We start from the raw sequence: 21,531 nt of genomic DNA on the forward strand, positions 1-21,531 counted from the left end.
AATGTTTCCAGGGTAGGAAGAAAACTTGGGCCCTACAGAGGGCCACTCCCACGGCCTTAGACTGTCCACTCAGCCCTTCTCCCCACCTGACACGGATGGCACAGTCCCTCCCTTTACCCCAGCAAATATGGAAATGGAGCAAGTAGCTTTTAAAAGCCTGTACTGTGAGGCCAGAGACCCTCCCCACGAGGCTGTGACCCTAGAACTGGATAAAACCCAACAAAACTAGGGTTAGCGACGCTGCTTCAAGGTCACAACCCCTTCACAGTTTGTGGCTGTCCTTCCCAGGCAGATGGAGGGAGGCGGGGTTCAGAACGCTGGTTCTGGGTCTGGACTCGGTCGGTCCCCTCTCACTAGCTAGGAATCTCCAATGAGTTTTTCAACTTTCTGGGCCTCAGTTTCCTCAGCTGCCCAATGGGGAGAATAAGATACAGTGTTCCAGGTTTCCGCAGGGATGATGTCCACACAGCAGGTTCAGCTCAGACAGCGATGACCTTGGTTCAGCTGGTGACTGGCCCTCAGGCAGGCAGAATGCCCCCTTGCACAGGTGAGGGTTGGCTAAGTGCAGCAGTTGCTCCAACCACCCAGCCAGCCCAGGTATAGAGTACTGGGGCTGAGGGGCCCTCAGTGACCTCTGCCCCGCCCCTCCTGTAACAGATGGGAGACTTGCCCACAGCCAAGGAGAGAGCTCATGTCTAACCCAGCCCTGGGACCCAGGGTTCCCATCCTCAGACCAATGCCTTGAGCTGCAACCTAGTATTCAGCTGGGAAGGGGAATGTTGGTAGATTAGAGGAACTATACTGTAGATCTTAACAGAGCACATTCATTCCTGAAGGCCCTAACAGGTTCTGCAGCACACACGTGCGCATGCACACGCACACACACCCATCCAGTGCTTCCCAACTTTAGCTGAGCCCAGAACCAGCTCTTCCAATCTAGCTGTGTAGCTCATTCTCTGAGAAACAGTGGGACAAATGAGGTCATCTGGCATTGTGGTCTAGCACTCTGTGCTGTGAGGTGCTGAGTCAGGGCTTCTCTGGGGAGGTCTCAGCACACTCTTCCTGGTACCTCTAGGGTCCATGTCTGCTGGACCAGTGCACCTAAGCAGTGAGGCGAAAACCAGGCATGGCAGCACACACCTGTAGCTCTAGCACCTTAACAGGCAAAAATGGGACTGAGATGTAGCATGACTGGAGGCTGGCCTGCCTGGGATGGATGAAGGCCTTGGCTCTGTCCTCATCCCCCTACGAGACGGAGTGTGGTGGCACATACCTGTAATCCCAGCACTCAGGATGGGCAGGCAAGATCAGGAGTTCAAGGTCATCCTCAGCTGCATAGTAAATTTGAGACCAGCCCAGGCTACATAAAAACAAACAAAAGACATGAGGTGAGCCAGGTGCCAGGTTAGGCAGCTATAGGTGTAATATACATGTTCTGAGCCATGCCTACCGGGATACAGTGATCCCCACAAATCAGCTAAATGGGGGGGGGGTCTTTCTTATGCTGCTGTCTACTGTTCCAGCTGAAGGAGGAGCAGAGGCTGTTATACAGGGCCTAGGAGATGGATGGATGTTTCCACCCTGCCAGTGTCCAGTTGTCTTGCCGTCTAGGGTCCTCTGGCTCTGTGGGAGTTCTGGCCTGACTAATTGCTGTCCCTGAGATGGGCTAGGCATATTGGAGTCACATTCAAGTAGGCCCCTCTCTTGACAGGACTGGCACCCTTTCTTGTTAGGGAGCTGCTATCTCTAGGGGCGTCTTGGAGCAAATCATCAGGACACCTTAAGAGCCAGGAAGGGGAGAAGGCAGCCTCTGACAGGGGTCATGGCAAGAGTCACAGTCACAGAGACAGAAAGGACGTAGACAAAGAGAACATGAGAAGTCGCTAGGACAGCAGTTCTTAACCTATGGGTGACAACCCCTTTGGGAGTCAAATGACTCTTTTGTAGGGTCACCCTAAGACTCTACAAACAGGTATTTACAGTTCAAATTCGTAACAGTAGCAACATTACAGTTACGAAGTAGCAACAGCGTCATTAGGAGGGTTGAGGCCCACTGCTGTAGAGATCGGGGCTTGGCGTGGGCGTGTGAGTTAGTCCCGGCTTCCTTCGCTGCTTGTACACTGCAGTGACAGCTGAACTAGCAGAATTGATGGGTATCCCCCTGTTGCAGAAAGGGGTATGAGCAAAGTCCAGCTCAGGAGCTAGTGCTGTGACTCATCCGGGCACCCAGTACCTCAGGGCCTCCGTCTCTCCCTCTGTGAGGGGGAGGTGGGACAGCTCGGCTGTTGCAAAGTCTAACGTCACAGATGCTTGTCTCCGGGCTTCGGGAGGCCCCGTGAAAGCATGCCAGGGCTGGTAACTAAGGCTGGGCTTCAGTGTGGCCAGAGGCCTCTGCACGCAACGGGATTCCCTGGCCTTTGAGAGCTTGAAGTCTACCTCTCGGGAAGAAGCAGTGGATTGTGGGACTTGGCAAAATGGCCTCGAATTGCTCACATTTGTACCTTCAGGCCAGCTCTGATAGGCTATGCTACAAAATGCACTGTGGGACTCAGGCCCACCTCGGGGAGCCGGACCCCATTGTTGTACTGTGTGTGCTTCATGTCATCTGTGCTTCAAGCTCAGGGGTCTTAGGAGACCCAGGCAAGTCAGCGTCACTAACAGCATCTGGCCCATGCAAAGGGAGAGGCCTTATCCAGCCCTAGAAAGCCTGAAGAGGGTGCTGGCCAGATGTTTCCAGACCTCTGGACCTTGCAGGAGGCCACAGAGGCGGTGCAGGCCCCCAGCACTTCAGCGTTAACAGTTAGTCTTAGAAAACATTGACATCAGCAAAGGATAGGAATCCACGGCCCCAGTTCAGGTCCAGGTCCACAGCTCTAGTTCCTCCAGGCTGGGTGGGTTTTGTGCTCAGATCCCTGGGTTCAGGTTCCCTCCTGTTGTCAGGACCTTGGACCACAGGTGCCCAGCTCTGTTTGGCCAGCGACCTCCGGCCCTTCTCTACAGGGTGGCCACATTCCTCAGCAGGGTGGGTGCCTAGCCAATGGGGTGGAGGGGACAGGAGTCCTCCTTCAGAATGGCATTCTCAGGCGTTATCATCAGGGCTTTAGACAGGAGTGAGGGGTGAGGGGAGGGGAAGCTTCCTGTAGTCAAGGAATGTGGCCACCGCTCACCTTGTCTTCCAGAGTCCAGGGAACTCAGAGACAAAGCAGGGCCTTCAGAGTCCGTGAAGATGCAAACAGGCCTGGCAAAGTGGACTCCATGCTATCCCGGAGCCCCCAGGATATGTGCCCACCATCATGGATAGCTGTTCTAACCCAAGGCTTTGAGTAGGGTGTCAGCGGGGGGGACTAAGGAAAAAGCCTGCCTTTGGACAGAGAGAAGTGAGGAAAGCTGGGGAAAGACAGTGATGACACTGAGTGCCTACTGTACCAGGCATGTGCTAGGCCCTTCACGTAAACTCATTAAGCCAACCTGCAAACAGTGTCTCAGTACATGGCCTCCATGCCAGGCTGAGGGCTGGGGGCCACGGATGTAGACATAAATTCAGAGGTAGCATCAGTCACCTTAATTAGTCCTCACTAAAGTCCTTGAGTTGAATATTGTCTCAGCCCCAAATATGGATAAACCGAGGCTCAGAGAGGCAGCGCAGTAGCCCAAGAAGACAGAATAAGCTAGGGGTGAGACTTGGGGTGAATACCCCCTTTCAGACAGACAAGCTGTTAGAACAGGAAGCTTTGGCTTGTTCACTTCTGCGCTTCTGTTGGAAGAGGCAGCTGGTGGGAGAGTACGATGGAAGGACAGAGAAGGCCATTGAAATGGGTAGAAGCTCCCTGGCATCCTCCGCCCCAGGCTGTGGCTCCAGGCGAAGGGATTCATGGACTCTAACAGGGCTTCCGCCAGCCACGGTAGTGAACACACCATGGCATCAGCCTTGGCTGCAGGCACACCTTTGTCTGTAGGAATCAGTATGGGACAGGTCAAAAGGGACAGCCATCCTTCTTTGGCGCCTTTCTGTAGTGTCTGGGCTGTAGCATCGAAGCTTTCATCACCGGGGAGCAGCTTAACTAGCCACTGCCCAGACTTGCAAGCCTGCCCTTGATCTTCATGCCATAACTAACCGAGCCTAGCTCTAGCCTAGGGAGCTTCTGGGGCGGTTAGCTGTGAAGTGTTTTGAGGTGGGGGAAGCTGAGGCGTGTAACAGTTTGCTTTAAATGGCAAGATGATCCCAGAGGAGCCGGACACTGTGATACACAGCCATGATCCCAGCACTTGAGAGATAGAGACTGGAGGATCGGGAGTTCAAGACCAACTTCAGCTACATAGGAAGTTCATTTCAGGCATGAGCTACGTGAGAGCCTGTCTTAAAACTGTAACAGCAAATCAAGATAACCCCAGCAACGGAAATGCTCGCAAGTGCCTCCTCCTGGTCTCCGAATAAGCTCAGCAGTGGCTACTATGCCCCAGTGGCCACATGGGCTATCATAGTGGCCGTGGGAAATTAGTAACTGGCTGAGCTAAGCCCAGAGTCCAGAGGAGGGTGGAGCATCTGGGCAGGAATGGTGTCAGGTAGGAGAGGCAGAAACATCGGACTTCTAAGGAGGGATCCAGGGCCTCCACGACCCTTACCCCCTATCATCCCAACTCTGCTTCCAACAGCGAGCAGACTCAGCCTCACAGAGTCTCTGTCTAGGCCCTCTGCTCAAAGACCCTCACTTCTCACAGAATTCACCTTCCACGTCCACGGTGTCAGAGCAGGGTTGCCTAGGAAACACGTCAGCGAAGAGGCACAGGATAACAGGCTGGGGGAGGACCAAAAGCAGGAGGAAAATAACCTTCTGTAACAGATTAGATCAAAGACCTTCCCAGATCGGGGTGTTGCTAGGGCAAACTCCCAAGGAATAGGAAGATTTTGGTAACTGGTTTTCCAGGGGCACAATCAAACTGGATAACTGTAGTATTGGAAATGGTTGCCAAGTGCGGAGCGGGATGGGGGATTGCCCAGGGAGCCAATTCCTGTGCTGCAGTGGAGGCGCCGCCGAGGTGAAGAACCTCTGAGGCCAGCACCAGGCAGAAAGCACCAACCAGGTCCTTGGGAGGCGTTGGCGGCCACAGTAAAAGGAAAACAAAGCATGATTCTGGGAAAAGCGCGAGTGGTGGCAGGTCAAAGTGGCACTTCTGAGCTTCGCCGCTTCCTGTGGGGTTCAGTGGTGTAACTGAGGGACAGGCTGGGGGCCTGTGCTTTAGCTTGCTAGCCCCAGGCCTCCAGAGAGCCTACCTGGCCCCCAACAGGGTGCTGTAGGTTGGAGGTGGAACCTGGCTGCCATGCTGCCTGCCCAAGGTCTCCGGTAGCTTGGTGGGGACCTACACTGTCCCTGCTCCTATGAGCTGCCCCCCCCATTTGCTGCTCCAATTTCCTTGGAGCTCTGGCAGAGTGTCCTCAGTGCACTCCTGACCACGTGGTGGCTGGCCCCCACAGGCCACTTTCATGTCCTAGAGGGGGGTTTAAAAATAGAAACAGCTTTGGTTGTGAAAATGCTATGATATCGTTTCCTTGTCACTGACGAGCAACAGGGGCCTTTGACTGAGCCTGGGTGGCTGCTAGATCAGGCTGATCTGAGCACAGCCCTCGGGCAGCACAGGCTACTCTGTCCTGGTTGGTGTGGGCATCCTTGCTTGCCGGTTCCCTGAGGGTAGAGTTCAGGTAGATGGCTCCGTCCCCACAATGCGCAGGACAGCCTGGGGGCAAAGAATGATTGGAGCCTCAATGTCAGTCACGTCAGGTGGACAGACCGTGCCACAGGCAAAGAGGAAAGGACAAAGAACACATGATAGTCACGAGGGAGGGACAGCCAGCTGTGGGCTATGACCTCGGAGGACAGAGGTGGCTGGTGGGAGACCAGCCTGCCTCTCCTCCTCCACCCTCCTCTGCCCTCCTGCTTCCTTCTCTTAGCCCTCCAGGGCTGCCTTGAGAACACCCTCCCCCCACGGCTCCGTCCCCGGCCAAGTGACATGCTATTGGCACGAAGGTGGAGAGCTTATACCACAAAACAGACAAGTTTTTGAAAGCTGCTGCACTTTCTAGAAACCTGAGAGCCAGTTGTTAAGTGTTTGCTTTGGTTTAGCACCTTGCTAGGTGCCAGAGACACTCGGGGCCACTTGCTCCTTCTCCTGTGGAAGGGTAGGCTAGAGGGAAACATGGATGCTGGTCCAGTGGTTTCAGAGATTAAATTAATTTCCAGGGTGAGAGGTGCTCTGTCAGAAAATGTCCTGAGTTAGTAAGAGCTTGTGTGCATGGGGGGGGGGACACTAGTGATTGAGGGAGGGGGTTTCCCAGACAGCAACAGCATGTAAACAGGGTCCCAGAGATTGGAAAGAAGCTTGCCGCCCTTGGGCTCAGGGAACAGAAGGGTCAACATTTTGAGAGCATAAAGCTTTCTCATAGTCGTTGTCAGTGGCTCCTGTTAGGGTCGGGACATTGTATTCTTGGGCTAAGACAGCAGCCAGCTGGCCTCTCCCTCTGCTGTCAGAGAACGTAACAAGAAGATCTTTATCTCAAAACCTCTGTATTCCTGTCTGTTTCTCTGTCTCTCGTCTCTCTCTCACAGAGTGTGTGTGTGTGTGTGTGTGTGTGTGTGTGTGTGTGTGTGTGTGTGTGTCGGCTGTCTGTCTGTCTGTCTGCTTGCCTGTCTCTATCTCTCATTCTCATTCACAGCAGGGTTCCTGGCTTTCTAACTCCACAGAGCCAACAGCAATTCCCCAGCCTCAGAGCAGTCTGCTTCACCCTGAGCACCAAGCATGCCATCCCTTGCAGTTTCTCTAACCCTCCCCAGTGTTCTCTGGTAATAAGCACACATGTTGGGCCTCACCATGAATCAGCCCAGGTCATAAAAAGTAAGAAGACTGAAGCCAGAATGTTGTTTAGTTGGTAGAATGCCTCTTACCGTGCACAGGGCTCTGACTCAATCTCCAGCACTGTATAAACCACGCCTGACATCTGAGCACTGGGAAGGTGGAGGCAGGAGGATTCAAGGTTTAAGGTCACACTTAGCTGCATACTGGGTTTGAGGCCAGCCCCACTATCTCAGGAAAATCAAGTAGCCTGACCAAAGACATCATTTCATGGCAGGACAGATGAAGAGCCCCACAACAGGCCAAGCCCAGGACAAGATGCATGACACGGGAAGATATCCATCTGAGCTAGGATAGAAGACAAACTTTGAGCATTTTAGGAATAATGCAGTTTATGATGCCAAAAATGAACAAACAGCTAAACTGCAGATTAGATAGCTAAAGAGAGAATTTGTAAAACGGAAAACAGTTCTAAGGAAATGACCTCCCAAGAATGCAACGCAGAGAGATAAGCAGCTAAGTCTGTAGGATTTGCTGAAGAGGCAGAAGCAGATGATTATGAGTTGTAGACTAATCTGGGCTGTGCCTTAAAAGTCACTTCCTGACCAGGCACACTGGCACATGCCTGTAATCACTCGGGGAGGCAGAGGCAGGCAGAGCTCTGTGAGTTTGAGGCCAGCCTGGCCTACAAAGTGAGTCCAGGACAGCCAGGGCTACACAGAGAAACTCTGTCTTAAAAAAAATTTTTTTTAAGTCACAACCTGATAGGGGGTAGGAAATACAGAGATAAAAAAATGATGGGAAAATGCCAGCTATTTGTTCTAATGCAACAGCCACTAGCCACACACTAATATTTAAATTTGAATTAGTTATTTAATGAAAATTAAAATAGAATGAAAACTCATTTTCTCAGCTGCACTAGCCGCATTTCAAATGTTCGTGGTGGAATGCTGGGTAGCCAACCCTATCACATTTTTATACTCACACACACTCTGCTAACTGTGCTAAGTTAAAAAAAAAAAAAAAAAAAAGGAAGAGAATTTAAAAGCCTAATTTCCACCTCACCAAAATTCAGAAGGCGGGTACCGTGAGAGTGGAGCAGAGGTAACATTAAGAGATGAACTTGAGACTATGCCAAATGGGAACCCATTGACTCAGAAATCGGAATTTGTATGGCTCAGGAATGATTAAGAAATTAAAGAAAGCGGGGCTGGGGAGCGGGCTCAGTAAAACTCATAATGAACCTGAAGGACTGAGCACAGATTCCCAGAATCCACATGAAGCCAGTCAGGACGGCGGACGTCTGTCATGCCAGCACTCCCAAGGTGAGATGGAAGGCAGAAACGGGAGAACCCCAGAAGCCCACAGCTCAGCTCTCCTGGACTACAGTGGTGAACTAGAGTAGACAGCAGGGACTCTAACAAGGTGGAAGGCGAATACTGACACCCAGGGTTGTTTTCTGACCTCCACAGGTGCATCATGGTAGGGCGGGGGGGGGGGGGTCACCTCTAGCCTCATTGCATTGAAACTGAGACACATAGAAGACAGCAAGAACCTTTAAAAGCAACCAGCAGAAGCCAACCAGACTGCCCTGACCCCTCTTGCCAAACAGGAGAATGGGAGGTTACAGGAGCCATGTCTCCAGGGTGCAGCGACAAAGTGTCAGAAACCCTGCACTGTGCCCTCTTGCGAGTTAGATGCAGGCGGTCTTCAGATAAACAAGTTTTAAGAGCTCACCACTCTCCTCCCAAACACTTTGAACCAAAGGAGATAGTCAATCACTTTCTTGGGTAGTCAGAAAATAGACTCGGAGCCAGGGAAACGTGAGGTCCTAGAGCTTTCGTCTCTAGCCTGTTATTGGGTGATGCTGAAGTCCATGTCTCAGGGACCACACTCCGAGGACAATTACATGAAAACCAGTGACCCCGACAGCGAAGCTTCCAACCCGCCAGAAGAGAAGGGGTGGAATGAGGCATTGAAGATCAAAGCTTCTGTGTTGAGCTTGAACCTCCAAGCCAGGCCTTTCTCCCAAGGGCTTTATGCAGTGGACCACGCGTGGGCCAGATGATCTTTGTCAAAGATACACAGTCCTCAGGGTGAGCAAACTCAGACGGAGAGGTGAGGAAGCCAATGCCAAGACTGTGGTTCAGCAAAAGAAGTAGTAGACCAGGACTTTTTCTTTCATTCCTCTCAGCTGGGGACGGAACCCAGAGCCTCAAGCGTTCAGGTGACAGGGCTACGGGTGAGTCATACACATGCTTTTCAGAAAGCCAAGCAAGGGGTTGAATGCAGCCCAGCACAATGCCTGTGCTTGGCGCCCAGTGGCCTCTACAGGGTGTGTGGCCTGCTGAACAGCCTCTGCAGCAAGTCTGTGATCAGTATCCTTAGTATTCTTAGTATCTTGTGAGGTAGGTGAGTGTGTGTGTGTGTGTGTGTGTGTGTGTGTGTATTGATGGTGTGCACATGTATGTTGATGGTGATAACAAAAGCCCCAAACCTCACATCCTTGATCCCCTGACTTCAGCTCCTACTCTCAGGACTGAGGAAGGAAAACAAACCCAGATGGATGGGAGCCCAGACACAGAAACGGATCCATCAGGCCAGCATTTGGGGGACGACAGTTCAGTGGATGCTCTATGGCCCTGAAGACACCCTCCCTCCACTCTGCAGTTCAGCCCTGAGGTGGAAGGTGGGAGGTGGGGAAACCGAGGCTTACCTAAACCTGAGTGTGTGAGTCGGTGGTGGGAGCCTGCACGGCCTGTGGCACTCACTCCACAACCCTGTGTTCTGTAAGCAACTGGAGGTGTGAGAGCAGATCAGCTCCTACTCATGTGCTCACACACACACATACAGCACACACACACACGTGCATACATGATCACACACACACAGGTGTACATGGGCACATTCAAACGCAAAGGCACCAGGGCACGGGCTGAATTCTAAGTGTGTCCCACACGTGCCCAGGTCCCAGGGAAAGGCCCTGGCCACCAGTATCAGCCGTCCCTGGGGGAGAACCTACCACATCAGCCCAGTCTGAGATGAAAGGTCCCTGCCCCACTAGGAGCCAGATAACATCTTTATAGACATTAACACATGGAGAAACTGAGGCTTCGGGGAGTCTGCCCAACACCAAGGCCTGGTGGCAGAGGACAGCACGGGCCATATCCTGGAGTTTTGATTCAATGCTAAATCTACAAATCATCTCTCATTTTTTCCTATGTCAGTAACAGGTCCTGTCCTGTGCAGTGCCCCAGTGGATCACTGTAGTCCAAACATCCAAAATGTAAAAAGACTCCAAAATACAATTTTTTTATTTTTTTTTATTTTATTTTATTTTATTTTTTTTTGAGCACTAGCATGACATCCTCAAGAAAATCCTGAACCATTAAACTGGAGAGATGGCTCCTTGGTTTGGAACACTGGGTGCTCCTACAGAGGATCTGGGTTTGATTCTCAACACCCACACTGGGTGGCTCACAGCTGCCTGTAACTCCAGCTCCAGGGGATATGACGCCCTCTTCTGGCCTCCCCAGGCACTGCACTCACATGCACACACCCACAAAACCAGTATTTCACATCACAGAATAGTGTGTTTTACGCACAGCTTTGTCTTTACACATATGCAAATATCCCAGATTCATCTTCTTCCATGGATAAAGACTTTTAACATTTACACATGTTGTATGGTGTATGTGTGTATATACACCCAGACACACACACATCTATGTATGCATACCCAACTCCTGATCTCCCTGAATTGGGCTCACAGGCCTGCTCCACCATGTGCAGTTTAAAATTATACATCTCAGATATATTGTGTGTGTTCATACATGTGCATATATGCAGATACACATGCACATTCAGGTGCATTGGCACATATGTGTACATGTGTCTGTATGTGTATGGGTGGGTGTAGGTGCGTGTGTCTGTGTGTGCATACAACCGTGGAAACCAGAAAACTACTTCATCTTCCCTGCGTCAAGAGCCATCCACCTGTGTTTTTTGAGAAAGGGTCTCTCGCTGGGCTGGACTGTAGCTGGGCTGTTCGGTCAGGAAGCCCCAGGGATCCACCTGTCTCTGCTTTCCACAGGGGGCATTGCAAGGATGGATGGACATGCTCATCTTTATCCATAATTAGGATTTGTGTGTGTGTGTGTGTGTGTGTGTGTCCGCAATGTGCATGAAGAGACAGAGACAGGCTATAACTGTGGAGTCAGTTCTCTCCTTCCACTTCCATGTGAGTTGAACGAATGCTTGCACAGCAAGCGTCTCCACCCACTAGGCCATCTGACCAGCCCCATCTACTTTTTCTTTTCATGTGGCTTCGGGAATCAAGCTCAACTCCTTGCATTTGCAACAGTGCTGTCAGGGGGGTCATGTCCTTCTGTCTGTCAGGCTACTCCAGGGACAGCTTTCTGTGTGTTAAAGGATGGAGCGGATGCCATCTATCCAGAGAAAAGAAATCCCCTGGTTGTTCAGAAGTGCTTGTTACCATTCTGTATCTATAACGAAGTAAAACTGGAAACAGCCCTGCTGCCCTTTGCCTCCTACCCCTGCCCTCAGCCTGTGCAGAGTGAAGTAAGCGAGGACCATGCCTACCCTCCTGTCCAAAGCTACCGTACTGTCAAAAGCGGCCCTGGAATTCCCTGCTAAGAAGGAACAATGGCGGTCGCAGCGTCAGTGCCAAAGCTCCTAGCAGCACAGAGCCGTGCATTCAGGTCTGGGAGTGGGGGCGTTTGTGTCTCCTGGAGACTGCTTAACTGAACACTCACAGCTGCTGTCTAGGGATGGCATTTCGAGATTTGCGGGTTTGTGTCAGGTTTATTCCCTTCTGGAAGATCAAGTTTCTTCCTCATTTGGGGAGGCAGAGAGGACTTGATAATGGCGGATGAGTGGCCAACCAGAGCCAATTTGATTTGTTTTTATTTATCCTTTAACAATTTCTTAGCTCTGCCCCCTAATCATCCCCACCCCTCCCCATTCAGATCTTCCTAGGTCCTCCCCATCCCCGCACACCACACCCCCCTACCAACTTTCTTTCTCCCTCTTCTTCTTCAATGACCTCCAAGCTCTATCTGTGTTTCTTGTGTGTGCGTGGACGTGAGGCCATAACCACTAGAGCGTGGGCAAGCTACCAGGAGAGCCACTTTGATTTTGTGCCTTGGAGCCACCCCCACCCCCACCCAGAACGTGGCTCCTCCCCACAGCTCCTCTGTACGCTTGTGTGTTTGCAGACTCCGACAGCCAGTGCAGCCCCACAAGGCACAGCCTCAGCCTGTCTGAGGGAGAGGAGCAGATGGACCGCCTACAGCATGTGGAGCTAGTGAGGACCACACCCATGTCCCACTGGAAGGCTGGCACGGTGCAGGCCTGGCTGGAGGTGGTGATGGCCATGCCCATGTACGTCAAGGCTTGTGCGGAGAATGTCAAGAGTGGGAAGGTAGGCAGCTTGGGCCCCTGGGATGCCCCTGAGTCCTCCCAGGAGTGCCACCTCCTCCCGGCACTTGACTAGCCTTCATTCAACCCTGGGGACAAGAGGGGGTATAATCTAGAAGGTGGCCAACCTACTGAAGGTTTAGGGTTCCCTCCCCTCGCCCTCCGAAAACCAGTCTTCCTAGGAAGGAACACGGCACTTTGGAGTCATGCCACCTTGTCGTTAAACTAGGACCAACCTCAGAGGGAAACCAACCTTCCCTTAGCAGGCAAGGACAGGGCTGGACTGGGCAGTTCTTTAGCCCACGTGGTGGCCCCACCCTTCTTGGTCCAAACAATACTCCACCCAAACAGTGGTCGGTAACAGTAGCGGAACCCAGCAAGGATCAACACAAAGACACAGCCAGGCATCAGGAGACAGCTGAAGCAGGACATGACGCTCCACACTAGGCCTCCTATGGCTCCGAGAAACAGGCTTTTTGTTTATTTATCTATTTTTATCTTTTGGTTTTTGAGACAGTATTTCTCGGTGTAGCCCCAGCTATCTCGAAACTCTGTAGACCAGGCTTGACCTTGAATGCAGAGATCCTCCTGCCTCGGCTTCCTAAGTGCTGGGTTTAAAGGTGTGTGCCACCACTCCCTAGAGACGGGCGTTACTGGGAGTTTTCAACCATCACAGGCTGCAGAGGTACCCTGGTGCCCTGTCTAGGGAGATGGGCTAAGAGGGGGAATGCAGACAAAGAGCCCCATTCCCTCAGGCCCATCCCTTCTCTATTGGCCCCAGCAGCAGCAAGAGGGCCTGGCACTCCAGGTGCCAAGGCCCTGCTCTCTCTACTCCTCGCCCCATCTCTTACCTCCTGAATGCAGGTGCTTCTCAGCCTGAGTGATGAGGACCTGGAGCTGGGCCTGGGTGTGTGCAGCTCCTTGCACAGGCGCAAGCTTCGCCTGGCTATCGAGGACTATCGTGATGCTGAGGCGGGCCGCAGGTGAGTCATGAAACCTGGGGAGAGCAGGACACTGAGCCACACCAGGTTTGGGGATCTTGGGCTCAGCAAAGATGGTGCAAGGATGCCTCTCACTCTAGAAAATGAACATACAAGGGAAGGCATGCACGCCCAGAACATTGGTGACATACCTCCACCCCAGAATGGGAGTGGGGAGAGTGCGTGGCTCCCAGTACTCTTCCACCTGCCCAGGTCGCACACACAGCCAACGTGTCTGCCTTACCTTCTCAAAGCTCAGTTTCCGTCCATCCCAGAGTGAGGAAATGAGGAAATGGAGCAGGGGGAAAGACAGAAGCAGAAGCAAATGGGGGTGGGGGAGGAGGAAGAAGATGAAGGAATTGGAGCATCTTATGGAAGTCTCCTACAGGGGAGAGGAGCCAAGTGGTTCAAGCCTCTCTTAGCAGGTGGACCTGGTGATGGCTGGCATCCCTTCCCTCCAAGGGATGTCCATGTTGAAGCACCTGCCCCCCCCACATCCCTCCACCGAACCTCACTCTTTTTCCACTTTTCTCCTGATCCCCAGGGGGGAGAGGTGTCCATCATTTGAGCAGCTTTGATGAAAAGGGAAGCCCTACCCAACACCCAGTCCTTGGTGCTCCGACCAGGGAGGGCCCAGTTTTGTAAACCTGACACGGTCTGTTTTGCATAATTATCTCCTTCGATGGTTTCCCATCATTCCTGTACAGTTAATTAATCAAACCTGGTGGTGTGTGCTGCTGTCTGCAGAAGCTGCTCTGTGGATTAAGGAAGGAGGGGCTCGGGTGGGGGAAGAAGCAGGCCGATTCCGAAGCAGAGAAACACAATCTATACGTAACAGGAGAGGGGCCCTGGTGCCATGCCAAGGTGGCATGGTGGATTACTGAGGAGGGACCAGAAAGCTGGAGGCTTAGAGCCATAGCAGAGGTGTCAGGCTAGAAGGGGAGAGCTGATGGGATGAGCCAGGAGGCACCCCTTCAGCCCTGCTGAGCCTTCCCTCCAGAGGGCTCAGGAATCACCTCCCCAGCCACCTCCTGACCATCTCCACCCTCTAGTCCCTGCCCCCTCCAGGTCCTCGCATCACCCCGCCTGCTGGAGCTAGATGCTCCCTTTTGCTCACATTCTAGAGGGTTCTTCCACACTGCCTGTGTGCCTCAAGCATGTGGGGCTGCTGGCTTCAGCTCTCAAAAGTTCAGGGAGTCCCCGTCACTGTCCAAGTGGCTGCTACTGCCCCCAAAGCATGGCTGTCCTCATCAGCTTGGGTTGCCCTAGCAAAATGCTACCGCTGGGTAGCGATAACATCAGGCATCTACTTTTATCCTCCCAGTTCTGAAGGCAACAAGTGGAAGGGAGCAAGGTGCCAGTGTGGCCAGGCTTCAGCAGTGGTGCCCCTCTTGGTTGTAGATGGCAGCCTTCTCGAAGGGTCCTCACACAGGAGTGGGGGAGAATAATGAAGCCCCACTTCAGACGCCATCACATAGACATGAGGATGTAGGGGACAAACACTGGTCCATGACAGGAGCTGAGCCTGAGATCCACCAGGAGTTCAGAAAGACATAGCTCAAAGGTACAGCCACACGTGCAGGGGAGAGTTGAAGCAGGATGGTCCCAGGGGACATGCAGTCCCCACATTAGACAGCCTAGGTCCTGTGAAGAGAGACCTTACTGTGAGATTCCTATCCTCTGTGGAAATCAAGTCTTCTCTAACATGCCAGGTAACTTTGCCTTCTCTGGGACTTGGTTTCCTTATCTGTGAATTAACAAGGGAAGAATGAAACAAAAGTTAAGGATTGAGCACAATCTAGTACAAGTGTTGATGCCTTCCTTCCCCAAATGAACTGTGCAAGACCACAAAACATCTCATTTCCAGTCCTCTGGCCCAGCCACGGGCTTGGGGTCAGAGCCCTAGATGGGTTGTCTCAAACTCTTCCAGCTGTGACGACGGCCATGGCCTCTCTGGGCCCAACTATTCCCTTTGCCAACCCTTCACCTGTCTTTTTATGAACACAATTCCACTTACCCATTCCTCCCGTGCCACAGACAGACATAACAACCCCCATCTTAGAGGTGAAGAGCAGACAGAAAGCATGCAAAAAGACACACCATGTCCGAGCTGGCCCCAATGCCACTGTCTTTCCACACCTGTGGTGTCAGTGTGTTAGAAACAGTGTCGTGTCTGACTGTTAGCTAGAGGGCTGGGTTAAGGCTTTCCATTCTCCATTCCCTTCAGTCCCCACCACTCCATGTGGCAAGCGTGGCTGGCTCCGTTTTACAGAGGAAACTGAGCCCTAGAGTTGCAAGGACCTAGACCCAGAACAGTCTCTGTGTGGTTTTATTGCCTCTGCAAGACATGCCCCCCCCTCAGACATCGGGGTTGGGCCGAGCTTTTCCTGAAGAAGAGATACTGACAACTGTTGGTTGACACGGTGTCTGGATTCCTTTTGAAGCCAGACTTAGGCTCCGAGTAGCAGCTGGGTGAGTGCGAGCAAGCTTCCAGCGCAGAGGGGAGTTTTGAAGGTCAGCTGCACGTTCGTTGGGAACTTTTCGTAGAGGGAGAGTGCTGGTTACAGTGAGCCGCTGCTGAGGAAGCCAGGCCAGGTCTGCCTCCTGACCACCACCGTGTGGCACCACTGATTTCAGAAGTTCGGGGGCACGTTCCCCTTGATGCCATAAGCATCGGGCTGGGGCCTGGGCAAGGGCCCCCTGTGATAAGCGGGGCCAGCCCGGGAGAGTGAGAAGGCTCCCCACTGAAACCATCATGCCAGAAGGAAGATTATTCTGGGATGGAATATTCAGGCTACATCATGGTGGTCTGGGGCCCGGTCCTCTCCTCTAGCTCTTCATCTATTGTCTAAGCGGTTATGAAATAGGACGGGCAGCATTCACTCAGCTTGGTGGGCTGAGTGAGCTACACGGTCCTTGCCAAGACAGTCTAGCAAGGGGGTTGGCATGCAAGCTGCAGATAACCCCAACATGCCAGGTACATACATGGGGACCTGGGATTCTAGACAAGACAATTCTCCCTGGATCAGGGAGAATTCCTGAAAAGTGTCTGGGAGACCAGACAGCCCAGTGGAGTCTGCAGGAGACAATAAAGAAGGAATGGTGGGCAACGGGCCAAGGTCCTGTCCTTCGGGAAACAGCCAAGTGGTTCCAGGAGGTTGGGGCAGGGGAAGGGAGAGGGAGCCGGGAACCCATGCAGACGTTCTGCCAACAAGTAGGTAGCGCACATCTGTGGACCAGCCCCACAGCCACCGGTCAGTGAACACGGCCCTGCTCCACCAGTCCTGGACCCTAAGTTGGGGACAGTAAACCAGGGGATAAGTCCCTTTGCGCTTAAATGCTTTGTACACTGAGTGCTTTGAAGGCACTAACCAGCCAGGCTGAAGGAGGGGACAGCCGTAAGCAGATCAGGAGAGAGGGCCCCTGGGGGAAAGTAGGAAAGAGGCCTGTCAGCCCCTTGAGTGCAAGTTCAGAAGAGGCCCAGCAAGTGTGGGGGTGAAGGAAGGGGAGGAAAGCCTCTAGACATAGGATGGAACATGTCTCCTATTTCCGGCTGCCCCACAGAGAAGGCAGGGTCCCCCTGTGAGTCAGTTGTGCTCCCTTGTTCCGAGTGCTCCCGTTGTGTCCACCCCCGGCTCCCACCTAGACAACGTTGTGCTCCCACTAGTCAGCACTGGGTTATTTTTCAGCGCCCTTTTGCAGATATAGTGCAAAAGACCTCATTCCTTCTGTGAGGCTGTCACCATGTGGCCGTGAGGGGAATGACAGCTAGGGAGCACCTTAGCCCAGAATGTCCTGTCCATTAGCAAAGCCTTTTTGTGGAATACACACCAACACCCTCCGGCCTCCGAGATCTGCATGCTGATAGTGTGCAGAAACTCACAGCAGCACATGCACATTCATTTATAGTAAATAATCTTCTAAAGCCTTTCTGCGTATCTATCATGTGTGTTTCTGAGGTTCTGTCTTGTGCAAAAGTCTGAGGTATAGTGATGAGGTAGCGAGAGCATCCTGGGGAGAAGGGCAATCTGGGTTGCTCAACTCAGAGATGAGCCAACGAGGGGAGGGCTGAGCCGCAGCCCTCTCTAGGGACAGAAGACACCTGGCACATCCATGAAGGCTGTAACCTTTTCTCAGCCCCCACCAACAGGAAATGGGACCAAAGGGCGGCAGGCGAGCAGGAGATGGTCATGTGTCCCTGTATGGGTCCCTGTTCCTGACACTGCCCCTTTCAGTTTTAGTCTTGAGTATGCTCTGTGGGTGCTCCTGTTGTTCCTGTGAGCCTTTGCTGCCCTTTGGGTTTGTCTCTCTACTCTCTCCCTTCCCACCCACCTCTTCCAGAGTGTGTGTCTGTCTGTCTGTCTGTCCATCTGTCCGTCCATCTGTCTGTCTCTGCCTGAATCTGTCTCTGTCTGTCTTAGTCGATCTTCCTGTGTGTGTCTGAGTTTCTATCTTTGTCTCGGTCTCTCTCTCCCCCACATCTCTGATCCTTTCATTGTTTTCTTCCATCGCCTCTACTCCACTCCATTCCCCATCGGTCTCTGTGGCTTACTTGTCTACTCCTTTTCCTGTCTTTTGTCCCCTCTGCCCATCTCTGATCCCATTTCCACCTGCCCCAGCCTCTGACACTTTCTCCACTCCCACCTCTCTCTGGCTGTCTCCTTCTCAGCCTGTCCAAAGCTGCCGACCTGGACCATCACTGGGTGGCCAAGGCATGGCTGAATGACCTCGGCCTGTCCCAGTATTCCCAGGCCTTCCAGAACCACCTGGTCGATGGGAGGATGCTGAACTCACTGATGAAGCGGGACCTGGAGAAGCATCTGAACGTGTCCAAGAAGTTCCACCAAGTCAGCATCTTGCTGGGGATTGAGCTGCTGTACCAAGTGAACTTCAGCAGGGAGGTGAGGACCAAAAGGGTGGGGCGAGGCAGGGCGGGGTGGGGTAGGGGCGGGCCTTTCCCATCACTCTTCTCCACATCCAATTTCTGTCCAACCATCCACCCACCCACCCACTGCTCCATCCATTCACTTATGCATCCATCAATCCACCCACCTCCCCACATATCTACCCATTTATCCATCTATTTACCCATCCGCCCCTCCACCCACCGACCCACCCATCTATATACCCACCTTCTGTCAATCTACTCCCCATCTATCCACCTATCCACCCATCTACCTACCCCTTCATCCAACTACCTCTTTCTCTCTCCCCCTTCTTCTAGGAACAAGTTAGTTTTTTAGATTTGAGAAAAATCAACTAGATCACTTTATAAGCTAGAGTAATGAACGTTATTCATTTGCCTTCCTGTTACAAGGTAATTTAAAAACCAGCAGACACACAGGCTGGCTTGCGGTCACAGGGCAGCAGCAGCCACTCTCCTCTGGCCTAACTGTGAGCTGCACACGGAACACTCAGTATTTCATAGAGTGGACAAATGCTCATATACTTAGCATATACTTGTATAGCTCTTTATTAAAAACATTTGGTGATTCAGCTAACAGTGTAACTGAGAAAACAAATCTACATAAAATACATCATTAAAGTGCAACTGAAACATTTGAAAAGGCACATTTGTCTACTTCATACTGGCCTTCTACCTAAAAAGATGGTTATTATAAACCTTAAGGTGCCAAAATTCTTCCTTTTTGCTTTCGTTCCTTTTATCTTAAATTTGTGATGATTTCTAGGTGCAAAAAAAAATTTCCCCCGTTTCATGTGAACACTATGATGACCTTAGCTTTAGGGCCTGATTGGAGACCACTTTGAGGGGGTACAAGAGCACAGAGCTGGTAGAGGGGCTGTTGCCTCCCTTCCTTCAGACACATTAGCTGTCTAAGTTCCTTTTCTAGCAGCTTCTCTAGAAAAGGACTAGACTTCTGAGTAAAATGTGCTGTGTTTTCTGACCTTAAGCAAGTAACCTTCCTCCAGCCTTCACTTTGAGGGTGTCTTAAAAAAAATAAAGAGAGGGGGGTGTCTTAGACACTGTCATGTTGCTGTAAAGAGACACCATGACCACAGCAACTTATAAAAGAAAGCATTCAGTTGGGGGCTGGCTTACAGTTTCAGAGGGTCAGCTCCTTTCCATCACAGCAGGAAGCATGGCAGCAGGCGTGGGGCTGGAGCAGCAGCTCAGAGCTTTCATCTGCTCCACAAGCAGAGGTGGGGAGACTGGGAATGGCATTGGCCTCTTGAAACCTCAAAGCCCACCCCCAGAATACACCTCCTCCAACAAGGACCCACTACTAATCCTTCCTAAACAGTCCCACCGGATGGGAACCAGACATTCAAATACATGAGCCCCTGGGGGCCGTTCTCCTCCAAACCACCACAGAGGGTATCTCTGTGCAGGCGAGCTTGGTCTGGGAGTCAGTCCCCCAGGGACACCTGGGAAAGGGCAGCAAGCTGATCCATCCACAGGACGTATTTTAAACCAGGATGCTCAGACCCCGAGAGCCTCGGGCAGGGCCTCCGCAAATGCCCACTGAGCACCTGCTCCCATTGCTGGGGCAGAGATGTTGCAGACCCGGGGACACAGCAGACCAGGGGACACAGCATAGGCGGAGTGTGGGTCCCTCTCCCGCCTCCACATCCGATTTCCATGCACCCTAGGAGGTGGCTCCTTCTGTTTCTCGCGACCCAGGTGGTGTGGCTCAGGCAGCTGTGGGGGCCCTCATCCCAGCAACACCCTGAAGTCCCGCTAACACCACGAACTTCCTTCCGCCTGTGACCTCCACGTGCCCCTCATCCCCTCAACTGCTTCCTATCCCCCAGGTCCTCCAGGAGCGCCGAGCCCGCTGTGAAATGCAGAACACAGACCCTGTGGTCTGGACCAACCAGCGGGTGCTCAAGTGGGTGCGAGACATTGACCTGAAGGTGAGGGGTGATAGCAGAGGGGGCCTCAGGGGTGGTTCCCTAGCCTATGCAAATGACATGCAAATCAACGCCCACTTTGATATAGGGGAGGGGATGCCATCACCCGGCCTGGCAAACTCTATGTCACTGGAGAAGGATTCTTCGCTCCTACAGTAGGACCCTGCATTGAAAGCTCCCATTGTTGGGGCAAGTCTTAATTTTCTCCACAAATACCTATGGCTCCTGCCAGGGTCCAGCAAGTGTCAGTGACAAGACCCCTGCGTTCACAGCTCTGAGGATGGGGTACAGATCCCCACCACTCTCCAGTCAGTTGCCCCCACGGGTGAAACCCTTGCTGTTGGGTCACATCCCTGCTTAGCTATGATGGTCCCTGAGACCTCGCAACCTCATGCTTCTGCCCTCAGGAGTACGCAGACAACCTGACCAACAGCGGTGTCCACGGCGCCGTGATGGTGCTGGAGCCCACGTTCAATGCGGAGGCCATGGCCACCGCGCTGGGCATCCCCAGTGGGAAGCACATCCTCAGGAGGCACCTGGCAGAGGAGATGAGCACCGTCTTCCATCCAGCCAAGTGAGTGGGCCGAGGCATGCAGGGCCCGGGCCAAGGATATGAGCGGCCGGCAGAAGGGCCCAGGCTGAGGACATGGGCCTCGGGATGCAGGGCCCGGGCCAAGGACACGGGCCGCTGGCAGAAGGGCACAGCCTGAAGAAGCAGATGGTACTGTCACAGCCCTGGTCCTTGACTGGCTGGGTGCCACCCATCCTTGCACCACGCTGGTCAGGAAGCTGAGGCTCTGACCAGATAACGAGAAAGAGGGAGAGGTGTATCGGGTCCTAAACTCGACATGTATTAAACCCGCTCCACTGGAGTGTTTAGAGTAGGGAGAATGAGCCGTTCTGAGTTAGGAATGATGTCTGAGTTGTAGCCTGAGGTGGGACAATGTACACTGATGTCATAGAACAAGGTCACCATTCTGCAAGGTGTAGCCACGGACACAAAGGTTTCGAGGTGGGATTAGGCACATAAACGGTGCTTCTGGCCCAAGGGAGCAGAGCATGACCACTAGCCTGGTCCCCTCCCCTAGAGAGTGATCAGAATGAGCACCCACAGAGCCCAGCCCCTCCCTGCGGATGCTGCCCTTTGGAGTGGCTCACTGGGGTCACACTTGGGGGTGGGGAGACCAGCATTTGCACAGCCCTTCCTGGAGGTGTATTTCATCCTAACATCCCTTCAGGAGTGACAAAATGGTTCCAAGGGCCACCGCTTCTCAACGCCACCCAGCAGCAAGCGGCCACCTCCAGCTAGGTCTGTTGTTACAGCCATGCTGGGAATCACACAGCTGCCCCTGAGTGGAGCCAACCTTGCGTTCTTGGGACAGGTCTCACCTGG

At 52.7% G+C, this 21,531-nt stretch overlaps 1 protein-coding gene and 1 long non-coding RNA gene across 15 annotated transcripts in view; one reads left to right on the top strand and one right to left on the bottom strand.

Annotated features, from left to right (window-relative positions):
- Kazn (kazrin, periplakin interacting protein) overlaps nucleotides 1-21,531 on the top strand; it is a 921,379-nt gene that overhangs the window by 892,112 nt on the left and 7,736 nt on the right. For 5 of the 6 annotated variants that reach the window (XM_060379131.1, XM_060379130.1, XM_060379132.1 and 2 more), the window contains 5 exons: nucleotides 12,084-12,289; nucleotides 13,150-13,268; nucleotides 17,935-18,166; nucleotides 20,040-20,141; nucleotides 20,546-20,712. In XM_060379131.1, the coding sequence (XP_060235114.1) occupies nucleotides 12,084-12,289; nucleotides 13,150-13,268; nucleotides 17,935-18,166; nucleotides 20,040-20,141; nucleotides 20,546-20,712 (826 nt within the window). Of the gene's footprint in view, nucleotides 1-12,083; nucleotides 12,290-13,149; nucleotides 13,269-17,934; nucleotides 18,167-20,039; nucleotides 20,142-20,545; nucleotides 20,713-21,531 lie in introns of those variants that run through there. The other variant, XR_009590491.1, reaches the window with a different exon arrangement.
- Nucleotides 14,313-21,531, bottom strand: part of LOC110545122 (uncharacterized) — a 29,639-nt gene continuing 22,420 nt past the window's right edge. For 8 of the 9 annotated variants that reach the window (XR_009590493.1, XR_009590494.1, XR_009590499.1 and 5 more), the window contains one exon: nucleotides 18,715-20,935. This is a non-coding gene — a long non-coding RNA (uncharacterized LOC110545122). Of the gene's footprint in view, nucleotides 14,910-18,714; nucleotides 20,936-21,531 lie in introns of those variants that run through there. The other variant, XR_009590496.1, reaches the window with a different exon arrangement.

Source organism: Meriones unguiculatus, chromosome 3 (assembly GCF_030254825.1).
Source record: "Meriones unguiculatus strain TT.TT164.6M chromosome 3, Bangor_MerUng_6.1, whole genome shotgun sequence".
In the NCBI taxonomy this organism is placed as follows: domain Eukaryota; kingdom Metazoa; phylum Chordata; class Mammalia; order Rodentia; family Muridae; genus Meriones; species Meriones unguiculatus.